We start from the raw sequence: 18,162 nt of genomic DNA, 5'->3' as shown, positions 1-18,162 counted from the left end.
AAAACTAAAATAGCTGCTGTAACGTAGTTACATGCTCCGCTGCAGAGCGAAATTTCCGTTCAGGCTGAGCCACGTCTCCGCAATATCATTTCCTCCAGGAGATCCAGTTCTGTAAGGTTCACAGGAGAGCTTCTGTGAAGTTTGAAAGATAGGAGACGAAGTACTAGGGGGGCGTAAAGTTGTGAGGGCGGGACATCAGTTGTACTTGGGTAGCTCAGTCGATATAGCACTTGCCACTGAATGGCAAATGTTCCGAGCTCGAGTCTCGGTCAAACACATAGTTTTAACCTGCCAGGAAATTTACATTTTTATCGTCACCAGTTTTATCTAAAAGCTTTACAGGGCTATCTTAGTGCTTAAAATTAATCCCATTAATGCAAATTGTATTCACGAAGGATCAGACCATTTTTTTTCTGTGTGAGTCACTTGCGGAGTTAAACGATAAGCAGAGTACTACTAGGAGCTTATTCGGTTTAACAATATTCATGTTCTGTTCGGATTTGTCGACCTGGAGAAAGTGTTTGACAATATCAAATGGTGCAAGATGTTCGATATTCTGAGAAAAATAAGGGTAAGCTGTAGGGAAAGAAGGGTAATATACAATATGTGCAAGAGCAAAGAGTAAACAATCAGAGTCAAAGGTTAAGAACGATGTGCTCAGATTAAAAAGGACGTAAGACAGGGCTGTAGTCCTTCTTCCCTACTGTTCAATCTCTACACCGAAGAGGCAATTACGAAAGGATATCAACGTTAAGATTTACTGATGACATTGCTATCCTCTGTGGTAGTGAAATACAAGGTGTACCGAATGGAATCAACAGTCTAATGAGTACTGAGCATGGATTAAAAGTAGATCGAGAAAAGATGAAAGCAAAGAGAAGTAGTAGAAATGAGAACAGCAAGAAATTTAACATTAGGCCTGGTGATCACGAAGTAGGTGATGTTAAGGAATTCTGCTACCTATTTTTCAAAATAAGCAATGACGGATGGAGCAAGGAGGACATCAAAAGCTAATTAGCACTTTTTAAAATGGCATTCATGGCCAAGAGATGCCTGTTGAAATGATGGGATTTATTTTCAGGAAGAGATTTCTGGGATTGAACGTTTGGAGCACAGCGTTGTATGGTACTGAAACATGGACTGGGTGAAAACTGGAGCGGAAGGGTATCAAAGCATTTGAGATGTGGTGCTACGGGATAATATTGAAAATTAAGTGGACTTGAAAGGCAATGAATGAGGAGGTTCTCTGCCAAAATAACGAGGAAAAGAATACATGTAAATCAATCACACGAAGAACGGACAGTGTAGTAGGACATTTTCAAGACATCAGGGAATAACTTCCATGGTACTAGAGGGAGGTGTAGAGGATAAAAGCGGTAGAGGAGTGCAATGATTGGAACACACCCGCAAATAATTGAGGGCATAGGTTACAAGTGCTACTATGGGATGAGGAGTTTGGTACAGGAGAGGAATTCTGATGACCCAAAAAAAGGTAACTTCGAATATTTTAGAATTAGGAAAAAAAGTTCGACAATGGCTCGTTAATTATCTAGCAACTGTGAAGCAGAAACCTGTCTTCAGTATAAATATGTAACAGGTTTGAATCTTATCGCAAGTTTGCAAGGTCGTGGATGCTACAGGTTCAAGTTCTAAGACTTTTATTTTCCTTAATACACATCAATAACAAATGACCAAATATAAGAGATTACTACTTTTTCGTCTTCTGCGCATGACGCAAGTTTAGTTTTTAAAGACGTAAATGGCACTATAAATAATTTAGCAATATCTGTAGTAGTCTACAGCTAGTTAACTGTTGCATTAGAACTCGTTCTTACACTTTCGGTAATGAAGCCGTATAATATATGTTTTTGTGTACCAAATGTTGTAAATGAAACTGAACGCATTACATACCTTAGGATTGGAAGTTATATTTTTAAAACGACCTTCAGAACCATTTAGTGATGGGCATGAATATCAATGAGGAATCGATTTGCTCTTCTAAATCACGAAATCAAGGTAAATAAGCCATGTTCACTGGGTTTACAAATCTAGAAATAAAACTATCAGTATATTATTTATTACAGCACTTTGTACTTACACCATAATAATTTCATACAACGAAATAAATGTTTTGTAACTACGTGAAGAAATACACAAAATAAAAATGTAGATAAAAGTCTGTTTTATGTTGGAGAACTTTGTATAAGCTGAAATTGTAGTTTCTGATCCATCAGTATTATTATGTGCACCAATTTAATGACTTCAGACACTGATCTATGTAACATAATCTAATTTATACTCCTATGGTTGCTCTGACATACTTCGCAGGTAGCGTGGGAATTACGCTTAATATGGATTGGCCTGAACCAGAGACTAACTCGACAGAGGATGCAGAGGCAGCTGAAAGAGCACGACAGTTTGTGGTGGGTGCTGTAGCTCTGTCGTCAACCAGTTGGATTTCCTGTAACTTTTAAGTGTAGTGTTAGTTTGTTAGAGATTGTTGCAGATAGTATTCACGTGACTTTAAAGGTGTGTATGTAGGACGTTGATGATTGTGAGAAAACTGACATGTAATTCTGTATTGCAGATGGGTATGTTTGGTCATCCTATTTACAGTAAGTATGGGGATTACCCAGCTGTTGTTCGACAGCAAGTGGATGCCAACAGCAAGGCTGAGGAACGGCCCCGATCAAGGCTACCAACCTTCACACAGGAAGAGATCGAGTACATTAGGGGTGAGTAACCAAATGTACAGCAGTGGAAGACCATTGGGGTTCAACAAGTGAGGACACAACGATTTCCACTTCTGCCCCACGTGATTGTGATGTAAATAGTTATTCTCATATGTTTTTCAACCTTAGATCCAGTAATTCTAGCGGTATTTTGCTAGTGAGTCATGTCGCAACTTGAAAGTGATAGACAATGGATGTGGCGTCCCACTAGAAATTCTTGGCATACATCAACAAGTTTTGTTGCCGACATATTGAGCAGAACAATGATCTTGTTACATCATACATTTGAAAGAAATAAAAACCTGTTTACTGGGAAAACTTCCATTTAAACATCATTTAGATTAGTTTGTTTCATACTGTGACGCTGTATGTAAGGAAGCATTCTTGACTGCATGTGAAATGTCAAGTAAGGCTCAAGACACAGATTTTTGAAACTTCTTCCTTTGAAATCCAACAATTTGTCAACCACAATGGTGATACCACAGTTTTGGACGCTACACAAGTATTGATTGTGAAGGCCATATACTGCCAACACCATCATCCTTACTGGAATGTTAACCACATCTCCTACGATACTTGTCTACATTATTTCACTTTTTTGCAGTTCGCTTCATGCTGATGGAGGGAGGGACTCTTGCTTGTTGAACCATTCCCTGTACTGAAAGTGGACCTCTATATCAGTTGCCTTCTGAGGCTGCCGGTCGTTTACGAAATATAAAATTCTTAAATGTATCATTAACTTCACGAGGAGATTATAAGGATAAGCTATCTGAAGAAGAAGTAAATGTTAAAATTGTGAATATGATAGCAAATAAAGTAATTTCTAAATAACTGACATCACTGATGGTCTGCGAACATAAGATTAATATACACAAATCCTTTCACCTTAGTTTCTAATAGATACACAAATACTAACGAGCCTATGTTTCAGTAGGTCTCTGATATCTCGTTACTTATAGAAAAATCGAATACATGTTACTTCAACTACAAATGCAAGAGGCATTTAATGTTTGCCTTCTATCGCTGTATTACATGCGCCTCTGTTACAATGGTGCTGTGTCGTATGCTTTTGAATAATTGCTATAAAATTCATTCAACTCGGCATGGATTGTTCCAGCACTGTTTTCCTTCAAATGTGGAAAACGTATCATCGCACTACGCTCCGCTTTATTAGTGGGCTGCCAAATTTCGTTTTGCCTTCTGCGGCGGCGTGCTATTGTCCTTTGTCACGGTGATTACAGTGTCTACCTGGACAACAGACCCACACCAGCAAACAAAGGCGAAACTATTGTCGCAATTTGATTATTTTCGAGAAGAAAATTACAGTTTTATGACCACCCCCTGTGTGTGACAAAAATATTACACCACATAATTTGAACCATTCCGTGTTACGTCTGCCTACGCAACCGAAAGTGTAAGACGAAGAGAACCTATAAGGAATCTCGTCTTTAAGGAAACAGTAAATGTTTTAGAGGATTAGGCAACAGAGTCAACACTATAAGTGACTCGTTTCCCGGGAATTACGCACTCTGTAACAAATAATGTGAGAGCAGCAGCTTCATCCCTATCAGTAACAGAAAGCATCATGTTTTTTCTACTCGGGACTTCGATCTTCTCGTCCTGTAGCGTCAATGAACTACGCAGCTGTGTATGAGCGATTCGCTCTTTGTCGCCTTTGTACTTACCTCAGATGGAACTTATTTCTCTAGAGATGATATGCCCTATAATCGCAGCACTCAGGTATCATCCGCTAAAAATCATCACATTAGAGCATTGCATAACTGCTGAGCATGATTTACATTAAATCTGTGCAGTCACTCGTGAGTACACTGAATTTATGGGAGACATACCCTCCTACCCCCCCCCCCCCCCCCACCCGGAGATTTTTTCGTCTAACATATCCCACTTGAACTTCGTTCCATATCCCTTTATGCACAATCCATGTAGGTATGCATCATAATCATCAAGGGAGCACCCTCAACAAAAAATTTTCAAAGCACATTGTGTTTTGAGGGGGCTGCAGGGTTCCAGTAAATGATGTGGCACTCGCATTAGCATGTGAGTAGCGACAGTGGAATTTTGTGGAGGTGGTACTAAGAGTGCTTGTTTCCGACAAATGGTAACAATTTGAAATCGAACAGATTTGCACAAAACAAGGCTTACTCCATTTGATTGCTCACATCACCACAACAGTTTTCCATCTTTCATAACGAAGAACGGAAAATAATTCCACAATTAGTGCATTCGAACATAGTGGAAGGCCTACACAAAGGTTAACCAATGCAGTAGTAGAACGCTACTTTATGGATACCTTCTACGTCTACATCTACACAGACACTCCGTGACTCACCGTACGGTGCATGGCGGAAGGTACCCCGTACCACTACTTGTCATTTCTCCTCCTGTTTCACTCGCAAATAGAGCGAGGGGAAAGCGACTGTCTGTGCGCATCCGTAATCCTTACGCGCGATGTTAGTTGGCGGCGTAGATTCACAAGTAATAGCAGTGTCGTTCGAGAAACTAAAGTGATATGATTCCAAAATATTCCTGGAAACACTGAACAACTACAGATCCATTCTGCACGTCACAATATTCTATCTTCTAGCAACACATAACAACTGTTTCTTGTAATAGAAATGTTCTGTACCATTTTATGCATGGCGTTTACAAAGCGTTTCCTGTAACACAGAAAGCTGGTGGTTTTCAATACTTGGATCATATAATCTTTTAGAAACATACGAAATGCAAATGTAAGACAAAAAGTGTCTGATGCAGTAGTTAGATCGATTCCGCTGCTATCAAAATTTAAGTGAGTTTGAACATGAAGTTATAGTCGGTGCACGAACGACGGGACACAGCATGTCTGAGACAGCGATAAAGTGGGCATTTTCCCGTTGGACAATTTCACGAGTGTACCGTGAATATCAGGAACCCGGTAAAACATCAAATCTCAGACATAGCTGAGACGGGAAAAAGATCCTGCAAGAACGTGACGAGCGACCACCGAAGAGAATCGTTCAACGTGATAGAAGTGGAACCCTTTCGCAAAATGCTGCAGATTTCAAGGCTGGGCCATCAACAAGTGTCACCGTGCGATCCTCATCAACGGAAACGTCATCGATATGCGCAATCGGAGCCGAATGCCTACTTGTGTATCCTTTATGACAGGACGACACAAAGGTTTACGCCTCACCTTGGCCAGTCGACACCGACATTGGACTGTTGATGACTTAATCATGTCTCCTGGTCGGACGAGTCTCGTTTCAAATTGTATCGAACGGATGGATTCCATTGACCGTGTGTGTCAGCAGGGGACTGTTCAAGCTGGTGAAGAGTCTTTGATGGTGTGGGGCGTGTGCCATTGGAATGATATGGGACCTGTGATACGTCTAGATACGACTCTGGCAGGTGACACGTACGTAAGAATCCTGTCTGTTCACCTGCATCCATTCATGTCCATTGTGCATTCCGAATGACTTGGGAAATTCCAGGAGGTGAATGCGATAACACACGTTCAGAGTTGTTACAGAGTGGCTCCAGGAACACTCATCTGAGTTTAAACACTTACTCTGGGCACTAAACTCACCAGAAAAACATTATTGAGTAAATCTGGGATGCCTTGCAACGTGCTATTCGGAAGAGACCTCGACCCGCTCGTACTCTTATGGATTCATGGACAGACGTGCAGGATTCATAGAGTCAGTTCCCTCCAGCACTACTTCAGGCATTAGTCGAGTCCATACCACGTCGTGTTGCGGCACTTCTGCGTGCTCGCTGGGGCCCTCCACGGTATTATGTATGTCTACCAGTTTCCCTGGCCCTTCAGTATAGAAAGACATGGAACGGAACATTTCTTAATCCCTGAAGCTAATAATCGTGATGAAACATTGTAGTTTCGTTCTCATTAATCAAAAAATCTATATTACCGGTTGAAACTATTCCTAATTTCGATAGTAGATTATCATAACTGTTTTTCATCTACAATGTCTTTCCAAATAGTATATAATAAATAGTGCATATTATGTGACACAGAATCAGAATCAGCTTTAATTTATTTTTTCCTACAGTTTTACTATTTTGCGAATCCCTCTATTAATTTAAGCCTGCAGTTATTTATAATTTTTTTGAAAAGTTAATAATAATAATAATTATTATTATTATTACCTCCAAGATAACTAACAAGCCTAATTAGTTTTGTGCAATTCAGCATTGTACTGTAAGTACATTTCAAAAGCTGATAAACTTAACAATAAAGTCATCCTTGAATTTAATGATTGAATATATATTTATATGTTGTCTTCTTTGTTTTCCAGCCTCTTTTTCCACAGTCGCAGCTATACAAATTGTGTAACCCAATGCTGTCTTTTGCGATTGTAATCAAGGTCGTAGTTAGACTTTTATTACAGTCACAAAAGATGGTATGAACATGTATAGCTTGCAAATATAATTTACTGACCACTGACTCATACTCAGAGATGAATAACGCTGAACCCCAATGTAACGTCATGATATTCCCAGAAGAAGCAATAATCTATACCCATTTCAGAATTAACGAATACACAATGAAAAATTAAGACTGACGCACATATAACATAAACTGTTAATACAGAACTAAAAATTCAAAGGAAGGAGCAGAAATGATGTTAATGAATAGTTCAGCAGTCTCTAAACGTTTTAGCTTTGCAGACCACTTACTTAATAAAAAAATCTTAGAGGCCCAGTAACTAAATATACAAGTATACAGATATACAACCGACAGATACAGATAAGGTGTGGTCAAACAATACCGTGACCTGACTGACGCTACAACCATTTGATGTAATTTGGCCGAAAGCGTGATCCGTTGAGACAAGCAGCGTGAACGTGGAACACGTTCTGAGTCGTCAATCTGCGTCTAGAGACGGTAGAGTGTGGTATGTTTATGGTGTCCGTTGCGCATCATGGATTTCGAACAACACGTGAACATTAATTGCAAAAATGTGCCAAAGATACTCACGAAATGTTTCAGTTGGCGTACGAAGATAATACTCTAACGCTGAAGATTGTTTGCAAGTGATATGAGCGAGTTAAAAGAGGAAAAGAGTCGATCGTGCAACGTTAAGGAAGTCCATTAACCACAACAACAGAAGACAACGTGCATCAAGTCGCAAAAATTGTCCATTCCAACAGGCGAATAACGATTCTAGCGCTTACTGAAAATTATAGCAATTCATGCAGGTCCGTGAAAAGCATTCTAACATGTCAAGTAAGTGAGTGCAAATAATGTTCCCATACTTTTGAATGATGAACACAAGGGAAGTCGTGTGTCCGTTTGCACGGAATTGAAGGTTCGTCTTCATTCAGATCCGGTCTTCATGTCAAAACTGTTACTGGATATTAAATTTGGGTCCTTGAATATGACCCTTAGACAAAAATTTAGAGTTACCAATGGAAAAATAGTGTATCTTCTCACTCTAAAAAGGTACGGCTGTTACAATCTAATCTCAAAGGCATGCTCATTTTTTTCCTATGTTGAGGGCATAGTTGTATGAGCGTTCGCTCCACGGGGGACAACTGTAAACGCGTAGTGCAAAGTCTGGGAAACGATATACGAAGGAAAAGACCAGAAACATTGTCTAATAGCTTCCTTCTTCATCTGGACAGTGTGTCATGCCACATCTCGCTTTTGATTCCCGACTTTTTGGCCGGAAAACGCGTTTCTGTTGGTCCACATCCGCCTTACTCGCCACATTTAGCACCATGCGACTTCTGGCTCTTCCCAAAAATAAAAACGTGCTTAAAAGAAAACGTTTTGAGACCGACTCAGACATTGAGAGGGTAACGACAGAGTAGCTGAACGCCCTTCTAAAATAAATCTTCAAGAAATGCTTCCATATTCAATATTGATCCAACAGTACTTTAAAAAAGATTTAATAAAATTCCATATAAAATTATTAATTTTGTTATTAATAAAATTATTCATTGTGTATTTAGGTCACTCCTCGTATATGAATCATATTCACTATGTCAATAAGCATAATTATTAAATGATACTGTACATCCCCCAAAAGCATTGAAAAATATTTTTCTTTTATAAAGGCAAGGTTTTTATTGTCTTCACTTAACTGTCACTACAGTATATAAACTCAAAGTCGAGTGGTCAACGTTAAAACAAATCATTGGGATTTCTTACATCGTTCACAATCAGTATCTAGATTACTACCGTTAATTTTAGCCTCAAATCACCTTCCACATTTAGTCGATTTCTGTACCGATTTTTTTCAAAAGATTAAGCTGAAAAGAATCGTTCATGTAAACAGGTTGGTGAAAAGCCAGTCATCGTCTCAGTACAATTTTGGCAATTGCTGCATACTATTGCCAAGCACTTATCCAGAACGAGAGGAATGGTGTTGCTTCAGAAATTGATTTTACACACTTGTCACGTCTTATTTTAATTAACGAGTCTTCTTTACATGATGACATTTTCAATTATTTATTGGTACCATTCTTCAAAGAGATTTCTGATGCATCGTATTCCAGCCTCGGTTTTAGGGAAGTAGTTCCGAAAATAAACATTAAAAGGCTTAAATACTGCTCTAGTAAGTATAATTAAGGGGTTTCACACACTTACGAATGAATAAGAATATATGTAATTATGGTATAAGACAAATGACTAAAGTGCATTAGTATTAGTTATACAAAATGTAGTATTTGGGAAATTAACTGTTTTCAATGAAATTTCTGTTGAAGGGAAATTAATGTTTACAGTTAGACCTATTAAAAATATTTGCATAATAAGCATGAAAACACATCATTTTAAATTACTTGAGGCTGGATGTCAGAGATTTTAGCTGATCTCTTATGATTTTAGCTGTCGTTTTATTGATTTTCATTTCGTTGTTTCCCAGAAATAAGACTGGAAAAACGTCCAAGGAATCTTGTTCCACTTTTTAAGCACATCGCTAAAGTTTCATTATAATTACTTCTAGTTCCACAAAAAACTTATAAAAGTCGTTGCCCTCCAGAACGTCGAGGACACCGACAGATATGGAAACCGCCTAAACTAGTTTTCATCGATCACGAACGCTAAGAAGGAACTTGCATGTTTTCCATCACAATCTCCACCAATAAATAAAATCCTGACAACATTTCACGTCTCGGCAGCCACTGAAATTGGTTAAATAAAGTTGAAGATTTCTACAGCATCGCCAAGATCTTTACGAGACATTCGTCCAAACCGATATCTACAGTAGCCTCTCGATGCTAACTTTGTCGACTATGCTAGTTTGAATGCGACGTAACTCGCGCCCATCAGCTGTCAAACCCACATTCTTTCTAATATACTTCATTTTCTTTCACAGATTTGTCAACCGATTAGAAAAGCTATTCACCAGCTTATTCTGTCGGAAAAGATTGCCGAAACAGCTGTTCTGCTTCAGCATTGCCATTCGACTCATGTCGACCAAAACTTAAGAAATTATCCTGACCAGGAAAGCCTGCACTTTCTTCAAGAAGCAGCGAAAAATATTCGCTTTCTTTCAAGGCAGTAGAGATGGCTTCTTTCGTATATTGAGACACATCATCAGTTCTTTTCACAGTGGTATCTGATAAAGGCATTTCATTTATTTCTTTGGGTACATTCTTCATCAAACAAAGCATACATATACCTTTTCTTGCAGTAATACTAAGTTCTTCTCGCACTGTGTGAGGTGACCCCTTAGTTGCAATTAAGAGAGGTATGTAATAAAATGCTCTGGTACTTAGTACGCTCCACTTTGAAGACTTTTAAACGGTGGATTTAGTGATAAAGAATTTCTTTTCATAGCTTGAAAAAGATCGAGAGGTTTTCTTATAGATTCAGGATGTTTAGTTGATAGATGCGTTACAAGTTTCGATAATATGATACGTACGTTTTGTAGCGTTTCGAAACGAATCGCACACTGAGAATTAGGCTGTATCTCAGTACCAGAATACACAATCCAGAGTTTTGAAAAATCGGAGCTATATTTACGAAAATATGCTTCAGTCTTCTTTGGTGTTTCGCTGCTACTTGAACTGGACACTGACAATTTCACTACTCACAGAATCTGGTGTGGCAGTTGTTTCATCAATTCCCTGCTTCTTTCCGACCGAAATTAAGCATCTGTATTCACGTGGGGTAGTAGTAACTAACAGCAGACACAACCCTACGATACAACACACAGTCACTGATAAAAGGTGGATTTACACATGTAAGTGACGCAGCAGTGCCATGGGTAGAGCTTGATGCCACCAACGTGGTTGTAAGTAGGAAGTAGGAATTTACATGGTACTGTCCACATACACACTCCGTGGCTTGGCGTGGCCGAGCTTTCGCAGTCGCCACGGTATCTTGGGTTCCACATTAATATATCCCTTCTTCAGTGAGTTTCCTTACATTGTCACAAAAATTCTGAGCCATCGTTAGATGCATTTTGACACACTGGGAAACTACTGACTTAAATTTTAATTGTACAACTGAGCCTCAGTTGTTGGAGATTTTTTTCTGCCTCCATTGTTAGTGATTATCCGCCAGAAATAGGTAGTTTTGAGAAAATTAATAGGCAATATAATATTAACAAATCAAGACATGCTCAGTCGTTGCAGTCATCTAAACATTTCTCATTATACACTCCTGGAAATGGAAAAAAGAACACATTGACACCGGTGTGTCAGACCCACCATACTTGCTCCGGACACTGCGAGAGGGCTGTACAAGCAATGATCACACGCACGGCACAGTGGACACACCAGGAACCGCGGTGTTGGCCGTCGAATGGCGCTAGCTGCGCAGCATTTGTGCACCGCCGCCGTCAGTTTCAGCCAGTTTGCCGTGGCTTACGGAGCTCCATCGCAGTCTTTAACACTGGTAGCATGCCGCGACAGCGTGGACGTGAACCGTATGTGCAGTTGACGGACTATGAGCGAGGGCGTATAGTGGGCATGCGGGAGGCCGGGTGGACGTACCGCCGAATTGCTCAACACGTGGGGCGTGAGGTCTCCACAGTACATCGATGTTGTCGCCAGTGGTCGGCGGAAGGTGCACGTGCCCGTCGACCTGGGACCGGACCGCAGCGACGCACGGATGCATGCCAAGACCGTAGGATCCTACGCAGTGCCGTAGGGGACCGCACCGCCACATCCCAGCAAATTAGGGACACTGTTGCTCCTGGGGTATCGGCGAGGACCATTCGCAACCGTCTCCATGAAGCTGGGCTACGGTCCCGCACACCGTTAGGCCGTCTTCCGCTCACGCCCCAACATCGTGCAACCCGCCTCCAGTGGTGTCGCGACAGGCGTGAATGGAGAGACGAATGGAGACGTGTCGTCTTCAGCGATGAGAGTCGCTTCTGCCTTGGTGCCAATGATGGTCGCATGTGTGTTTGGCGCCGTGCAGGTGAGCGCCACAATCAGGACTGCATACGACCGAGGCACAGGGCCAACACCCGGCATCATGGTGTGGGGAGCGATCTCCTACACTGGCTGTACACCACTGGTGATCGTCGAGGGGACACTGAATAGTGCACGGTACATCCAAACCGTCATCGAACCCATCGTTCTACCATTCCTAGACCGGCAAGGGAACTTGCTGTTCCAACAGGACAATGCACGTCCGCATGTATCCCGTGCCACCCAACGTGCTCTAGAAGGTGTAAGTCAACTACCCTGGCCAGCAAGATCTCCGGATCTGTCCCCCATTGAGCATGTTTGGGACTGGATGAAGCGTCGTCTCACGCGGTCTGCACGTCCAGCACGAACGCTGGTCCAACTGAGGCGCCAGGTGGAAATGGCATGGCAAGCCGTTCCACAGGACTACATCCAGCATCTCTACGATCGTCTCCATGGGAGAATAGCAGCCTGCATTGCTGCGAAAGGTGGATATACACTGTACTAGTACCGACATTGTGCATGCTCTGTTGCCTGTGTCTATGTGCCTGTGGTTCTGTCAGTGTGATCATGTGATGTATCTGACCCCAGGAATGTGTCAATAAAGTTTCCCCTTCCTGGGACAATGAATTCACGGTGTTCTTATTTCAATTTCCAGGAGTGTATTTCAGGAGTTTCCAAAGCTCATTAAATCCGCGTCCTCAAACTAAACATATCGGCGTTTTTGCTTTCTCTGTGCAGATTTGTATAAAAGTCTCCAAACAAAATACACCAGCGTTAGTGCTCCATGTGTACAGTTTTGTATAAAAGCGTCAAAGAAAGGGAACGGTACAGAGAAGCGTCTGATGTCTGCTGTAACAGCGCATAAGCAATATACGCATTCACATTCCGAAAATTACAGGCAATATCGGATAACACCCTTCTCTTTAAACACCCTCTTTATTTTGCGACGACTTAGCTATAAAATGGCAATGCCTATAACAAAATCAGTTCTGCAAACCCCAGATGATGCAATGGCTAAGGCCTTGAACTCACATTCAAGAGACCTTGGTTCAGTTCCTGGGTCAGGCATCCAGTCATCGGATTTGTGCGGTCATCCATGCAAGCTCTGGAATGTTTCTTTCACATGGTCTTGGCCGCTTCCTTCCCCTCCAGTAGTAATAAATCTGATCAAAGCTCCATCTCCAATTAACTTAACTTGAAATCAGGACGTAAAACTTCAATCTTCATTCGTCTGTTTTCTTTTGTTTTGATATTAAATGAGGAAATTCAAGAGAATCGTTCATGTAAACAGCTGTGTCCGAGAAACTACCAGTGAGCGGATGGTGGCGTGTTGTGTGTTTACACCGTTAGCAACCAAGCAACGTCGCACGTCAGGCCTATGGCGAAGTACTTAGGGGTATACAATTCCAGCCGCCTGCCATGGCATTTAAACTCCCATTTGATTCTGTAATCATGGACGCTGACGACTGAAAGCCCTGATGCTCCCGACAGTTTTGTTCTTTTCTTCCACTCTCGATCAGCGTTCACAGCCCTGTGCTACGCTGGTTGCAGTTCCCATCGGAACCGCTGGAATACTTAAAAAACATTGGTGGTACTGACTGTGTATAAATAAAGTACCATCTATATTCTGGAACTAATGTGAATAGCTCCCAGCTAATAATCTGTTCAAATACATTTAAATAGTATATGTGTAATACAATGTAACGCTGGCCAATATAAAGAACTGTTTATAAATCAGTATAATGTTTAAAAAACGATTAACTGAGGAATTAGTTGAAGTTATTCACTACATCGAAGCACTTGTGTAGATACGTTTTAAAAAGGAGAATATACTTTACTTGTTATTAATGTCTTCAGCGTCTGCAGTGTAATATTAATTATCTTTGCTAAATGGCGCGCAAATGTCCCTAAAATCTGAAAGAAAATGTGTTTTACACTAAATTACGAACTTGAAAATAAACATTGTACTTAAAATATTTGTCACTACACATGAAATACACCGCACAAAGAGCTTATTTGTACACAGCAAAATGTAATTTAATGCCAACTTTATTTTACAGCTTATACCAAAGGACTGTTAACAATTATGTCTACATTCTGTACACATCTAATGCGTAATATTATTCGTCATGTGATCCATCACAGGAAGGTACGGAATGGCAGTGTAAATAAGTGAAATTTAAAAAACAAGTTATTCGGAACGACCGATAGTAGTGTCGAACTGATAGTCAGAGAAACCCACTCAGTTTATGGGGCTGCCAACGCACGCCTGCGTCGTAGCACTCACATCAGAGGTAACCGCTTCGAATACTGGTTGAAGAAGCAGTTACTAAGAGGAAGAGAGGTGGCGGCGTAAAGTTCCTATCAGTGGACATTGTACCATGGTGGTGACTCTTCTCCCAAATTTATCTTAGTATGGAACTAACGCTGACTTTTTCTTCTGAGAAATATCCCTGCACACATACATTAGTGTTCACTATAGACATGGGAAGTACCGAGAGAAGAAAGGTGTTGGAATTAATATACTGTGTTATTAACTTTAAGAAACTGCCAAAATCTACTTTTATTTTAAATTATGGACAGATTAAGGCGTTTTTCTATTAGAATGAGTATTAGAACAAAATGATGTGAACAACAAGGCCACCACATTTTAACTAATGTGTACATAAAACCCCTGAGCATCCATATTGAGCAAACAGGTGCAAATAAGAATAAGTTATATAACATGTATCTTAATTTTCAGTCTCATGCTTGGGGACTTCGGAAACAACTTAACTGGGTTGCCACTCAATATCCAGGATATCCGATCATTATAACGGAGAACGGTCACTTGAATCTCGGAGGACGCAACGACACTGACCGCATCGAGTACTATACTGTAAGTAGTAATTTCCACACAAGTATAGTAACCTTTTTTATCTTCCGGAACTCATTTCATTGCCTGAAATGTGCCGTATTACTTGTAGGAATACCTCGGAGCCGTCTTAGAGGCGATATACACTGATGGTGTTCCAGTTATCGGCTATACGGCGTGGAGTCTCATGGACAACGTGGAATGGAACAGGGGTTTCACATGAGTAATAGTGGTATTTTTACGTGCCAAATGAAATAATACGGATAAAACATTATAATACGCACTAATCAATAAAGCACTGCACCATTCTGTAAGCTTAGTACAGAGCAGTGCCGAAATGATTATTCTACCATGTTATCTGAAAGGCTTCACTTAGATTGCAGAAGGAGAAAAATAAATTAATAACGCAGAGAGGAGAGAAAAAGGAGAGGTGTGATACCTGCTCTACAACACTGTGATAAAGTGCCGTGTTCTGGTACATTCACTTTTATGTCTCTACAAAGCGAATCGAGTAGCTATATTACTATAAATAAAATAGTTTGGGTATTAGGAAGAGTTAAAACAACTAAAAAACCGACGTTTCGACAATCTATACAGCTGTCCTCCTCCGGTGACCACTTTATTCGCTCCGAAGAGGACCACTGCAAACACGTCCGAAACGTTGCTGGTATAATTGTTTTAATTTTGACAATAGGGCGAGCTATCCGAAAGGCGTTTATTCAGCCTTACATCGATCTCGGTAACATATTTCTCTAGCAGCGTTTGTGGAAACAAACTAGATAACTGAGAGACTGAGATTCACATATTACACCTAATTGCTCAGACACTTTATTAGCACTTTTTTCCAAATGAGTAGCGATTCCGCTATGTTAATGGAAGTACGTAGAGCCACACACGACACGAAATTCCCTTAACTTACGGGTCTGTGGTTTACGGGCGCGGAGTTGACTGACGATAGTGTTCCAGATGTATTCCACTGGGTTCCCATGACGCGAATTTGTTGTCCAGGACATGAAGATCACTTCTCTGTCACTGTTCTAAAACGACTACAGCACGATTCTGTCCTTGCGGCACAGACAGTTATCTTGCGGGAATATGCATCGCCGTCAGGGAAGACATCTGACATCAGAAGATATAGATGGTCCTCAAATATGTTTAGATAGTCCAGAGCCGTCACGGGGCCTTCGGTTACCACCACAGGTTCCGTAGCGGCCTATATGAAAGCCCCCCATAGCGTAATACCGCGCACACTGGCCTGCGTACGCAGCGTGGTGGATGTTTTGATTAGCCGTTCCCCGATAAGACGGTGTAATCAGAAATGACCGTCGACACGGTGTAACAAGAAGAGACATTCATCTGACCAGGTAACACGTTCATACTGATCTAGGGTCCAGTATCGATGATTCTGTAACCACTGAAATCGTAAATAACGATGAATTGTTCAACATGGAACGATAATGAGGTCATTTGCAGAGACTGTTGTTCGACAGAGTGCGCTGTAGAGTGTGCTTAAAAACACTTCTGCTTGCACAAGCACTGTAATCCATTACAGACTGCCATGGTTCATGATTTACAGAGCAGAATTTTCTCTACGCTCCAGAGATATGGCCGTCCAACACCTTGTCGCCACCTCGTGGCTTCACTCTCATTCAGCCACTTTCTACATTTGATCACGGCAGTAGCACGCGAACAGGCGGCCAGCTGCTCGTTCGCATTAGCCGAACCCCAGCAATACACCCCATGTCGAAGTTGATTATGTCAATGAATCTCCTGATTTGCAACGCGTGTCGTTGCTAGAACCATTCCCCCTTTCTTTCTCGGTTTTGTGCTGGTAGTGGGCAGTGGTCACAATGTTCCGGTCTTCCGGTCTTCAGTGGGCAATCAGATCTTGGCCATCTTTTTCTTTAATTTTTTTATTTCCTTCACCCTCACCTCCGACAGCTACTTAATTGACTACTGTTATTTTGTCGCGTATAAGTTACCTTTTTCCACAGGCCTGCTACCGAACGAAGTGGCACAGTTACTACAACACTTAGTTCGCATTCTTGAGAGAATCAGTTCCAATCTCCGTCGAACCATCAGATTTAGGTTTCCAGTAGCCCCCTAAGCTGTTTAAGTCGAGTACCAACATAGTTTCGTTTAGAAGGACAAGGTGTTTCCTTCCGAAACTTCCACAGTCGGAGCTTTTTCTCCGACATCAACGAAAGTTAAATGCTTATCTTCCTTCTTTTCATTTCATACATGTGCGATTTATCTTCAACCTACACACAGACTACTGAAGGCGGGACATTGTGTATCCAATGAATAACATTACTTCTTACTTTCTAATACTGCTGCCGTTTAGGTATCACTTCCTCCAAACCCATGCGTTTCTGGACTCTTTTCCTGCATTCTGCATCTACATTTCATTACGACAGATTACTTTTAATGAAAATAGTTTTCATCAGTGGTGTCAGGATGCTCCATGTCTTCATTACGCGATCTGTAGTACAAGATCTGTGATCGCTGATCCATGACTAGCACTCATGTCATCTACCGTCTCCTAATTCTGCGAGCTAATCGTGTCGTCTCTACCGCTCTTACCGTTCACCAACAAACAACCGGGCTCAGGAACTCAATTTTCTGTTCCCTTGAGGCTCGAACTTCCTTTTTCACTTCCTTAGATGATTGTTCGACACAGGAAACTGCATCTTAACGCAGGGGAAGTGTTACAAATATGGGAATTGACTTGCAAAATTTAAAATTAGAAAACAATAACGTGTGTGTGAACAGAGCAGCGTTGGACCAAATCATGCTAATACTCTCATGATATGCTACAACACTACCTTTCACCTCACAAAAACACTCATAGTCATCGATACATGTCAACCCAGATCTACGATGTACGAAATAACATTGCTTTCGCATAACTAAATGTCCCAGTTTCTTGAGACATGTTAGAGAAATAGAAATGTCTCTTAATTGTTTCTTGCACTTAAGCTAAGACGTTATTACCGCGACTGTTGTCGATTTTTTAGACTCAACAGTCTACATCAGTACCTCGCTTCTGGGTCAATGAGTCTAGTTTTCTTCTTTTGCTGAAGCAGGCCACTAAACTCCGGGTACAATATTTCTAGATACACCTGCCTGATTAGTAGGTATGACGGTGTGTGCAGCAGCTAAGTGATTATCGCGGTTTTACATCCATCA

At 41.0% G+C, this 18,162-nt stretch overlaps 1 protein-coding gene across 1 annotated transcript; it reads left to right on the top strand.

Moving 5' to 3' along the window:
- The first annotated feature begins 2,351 nt into the window (after positions 1 to 2,351).
- Positions 2,352 to 15,196, top strand: LOC126413104 (myrosinase 1-like). Its single transcript, XM_050082998.1, has 5 exons — positions 2,352 to 2,423; positions 2,588 to 2,735; positions 14,180 to 14,268; positions 14,863 to 14,997; positions 15,086 to 15,196. Exons 1-5 carry the CDS (start codon positions 2,352 to 2,354, stop codon positions 15,194 to 15,196), a joined length of 555 nt encoding a protein of 184 aa, XP_049938955.1.
- Positions 15,197 to 18,162: the final 2,966 nt, after the last annotated feature.

The sequence above is a fragment of the Schistocerca serialis genome, chromosome 7, assembly GCF_023864345.2.
Source record: "Schistocerca serialis cubense isolate TAMUIC-IGC-003099 chromosome 7, iqSchSeri2.2, whole genome shotgun sequence".
NCBI classification, from domain to species: domain Eukaryota; kingdom Metazoa; phylum Arthropoda; class Insecta; order Orthoptera; family Acrididae; genus Schistocerca; species Schistocerca serialis.
Note: the sequence above shows the minus strand (reverse complement) of the source record. Positions and strands in the feature narration are given on the sequence as shown.

What these genes read in the sequence shown, in the direction of transcription:
- LOC126413104 (XM_050082998.1), top strand. Translation starts at nt 2,352, where the DNA reads ATGGATTGGCCTGAACCAGAGACTAACTCGACAGAGGATGCAGAGGCA. An exon ending in ATGTGATCCATCACAGGAAG is followed by an intron (nt 14,269 to 14,862) that starts GTACGGAATGGC and finishes CTTAATTTTCAG; the next exon opens with TCTCATGCTTGGGGACTTCG. An exon ending in ACCGCATCGAGTACTATACT is followed by an intron (nt 14,998 to 15,085) that starts GTAAGTAGTAAT and finishes TATTACTTGTAG; the next exon opens with GAATACCTCGGAGCCGTCTT.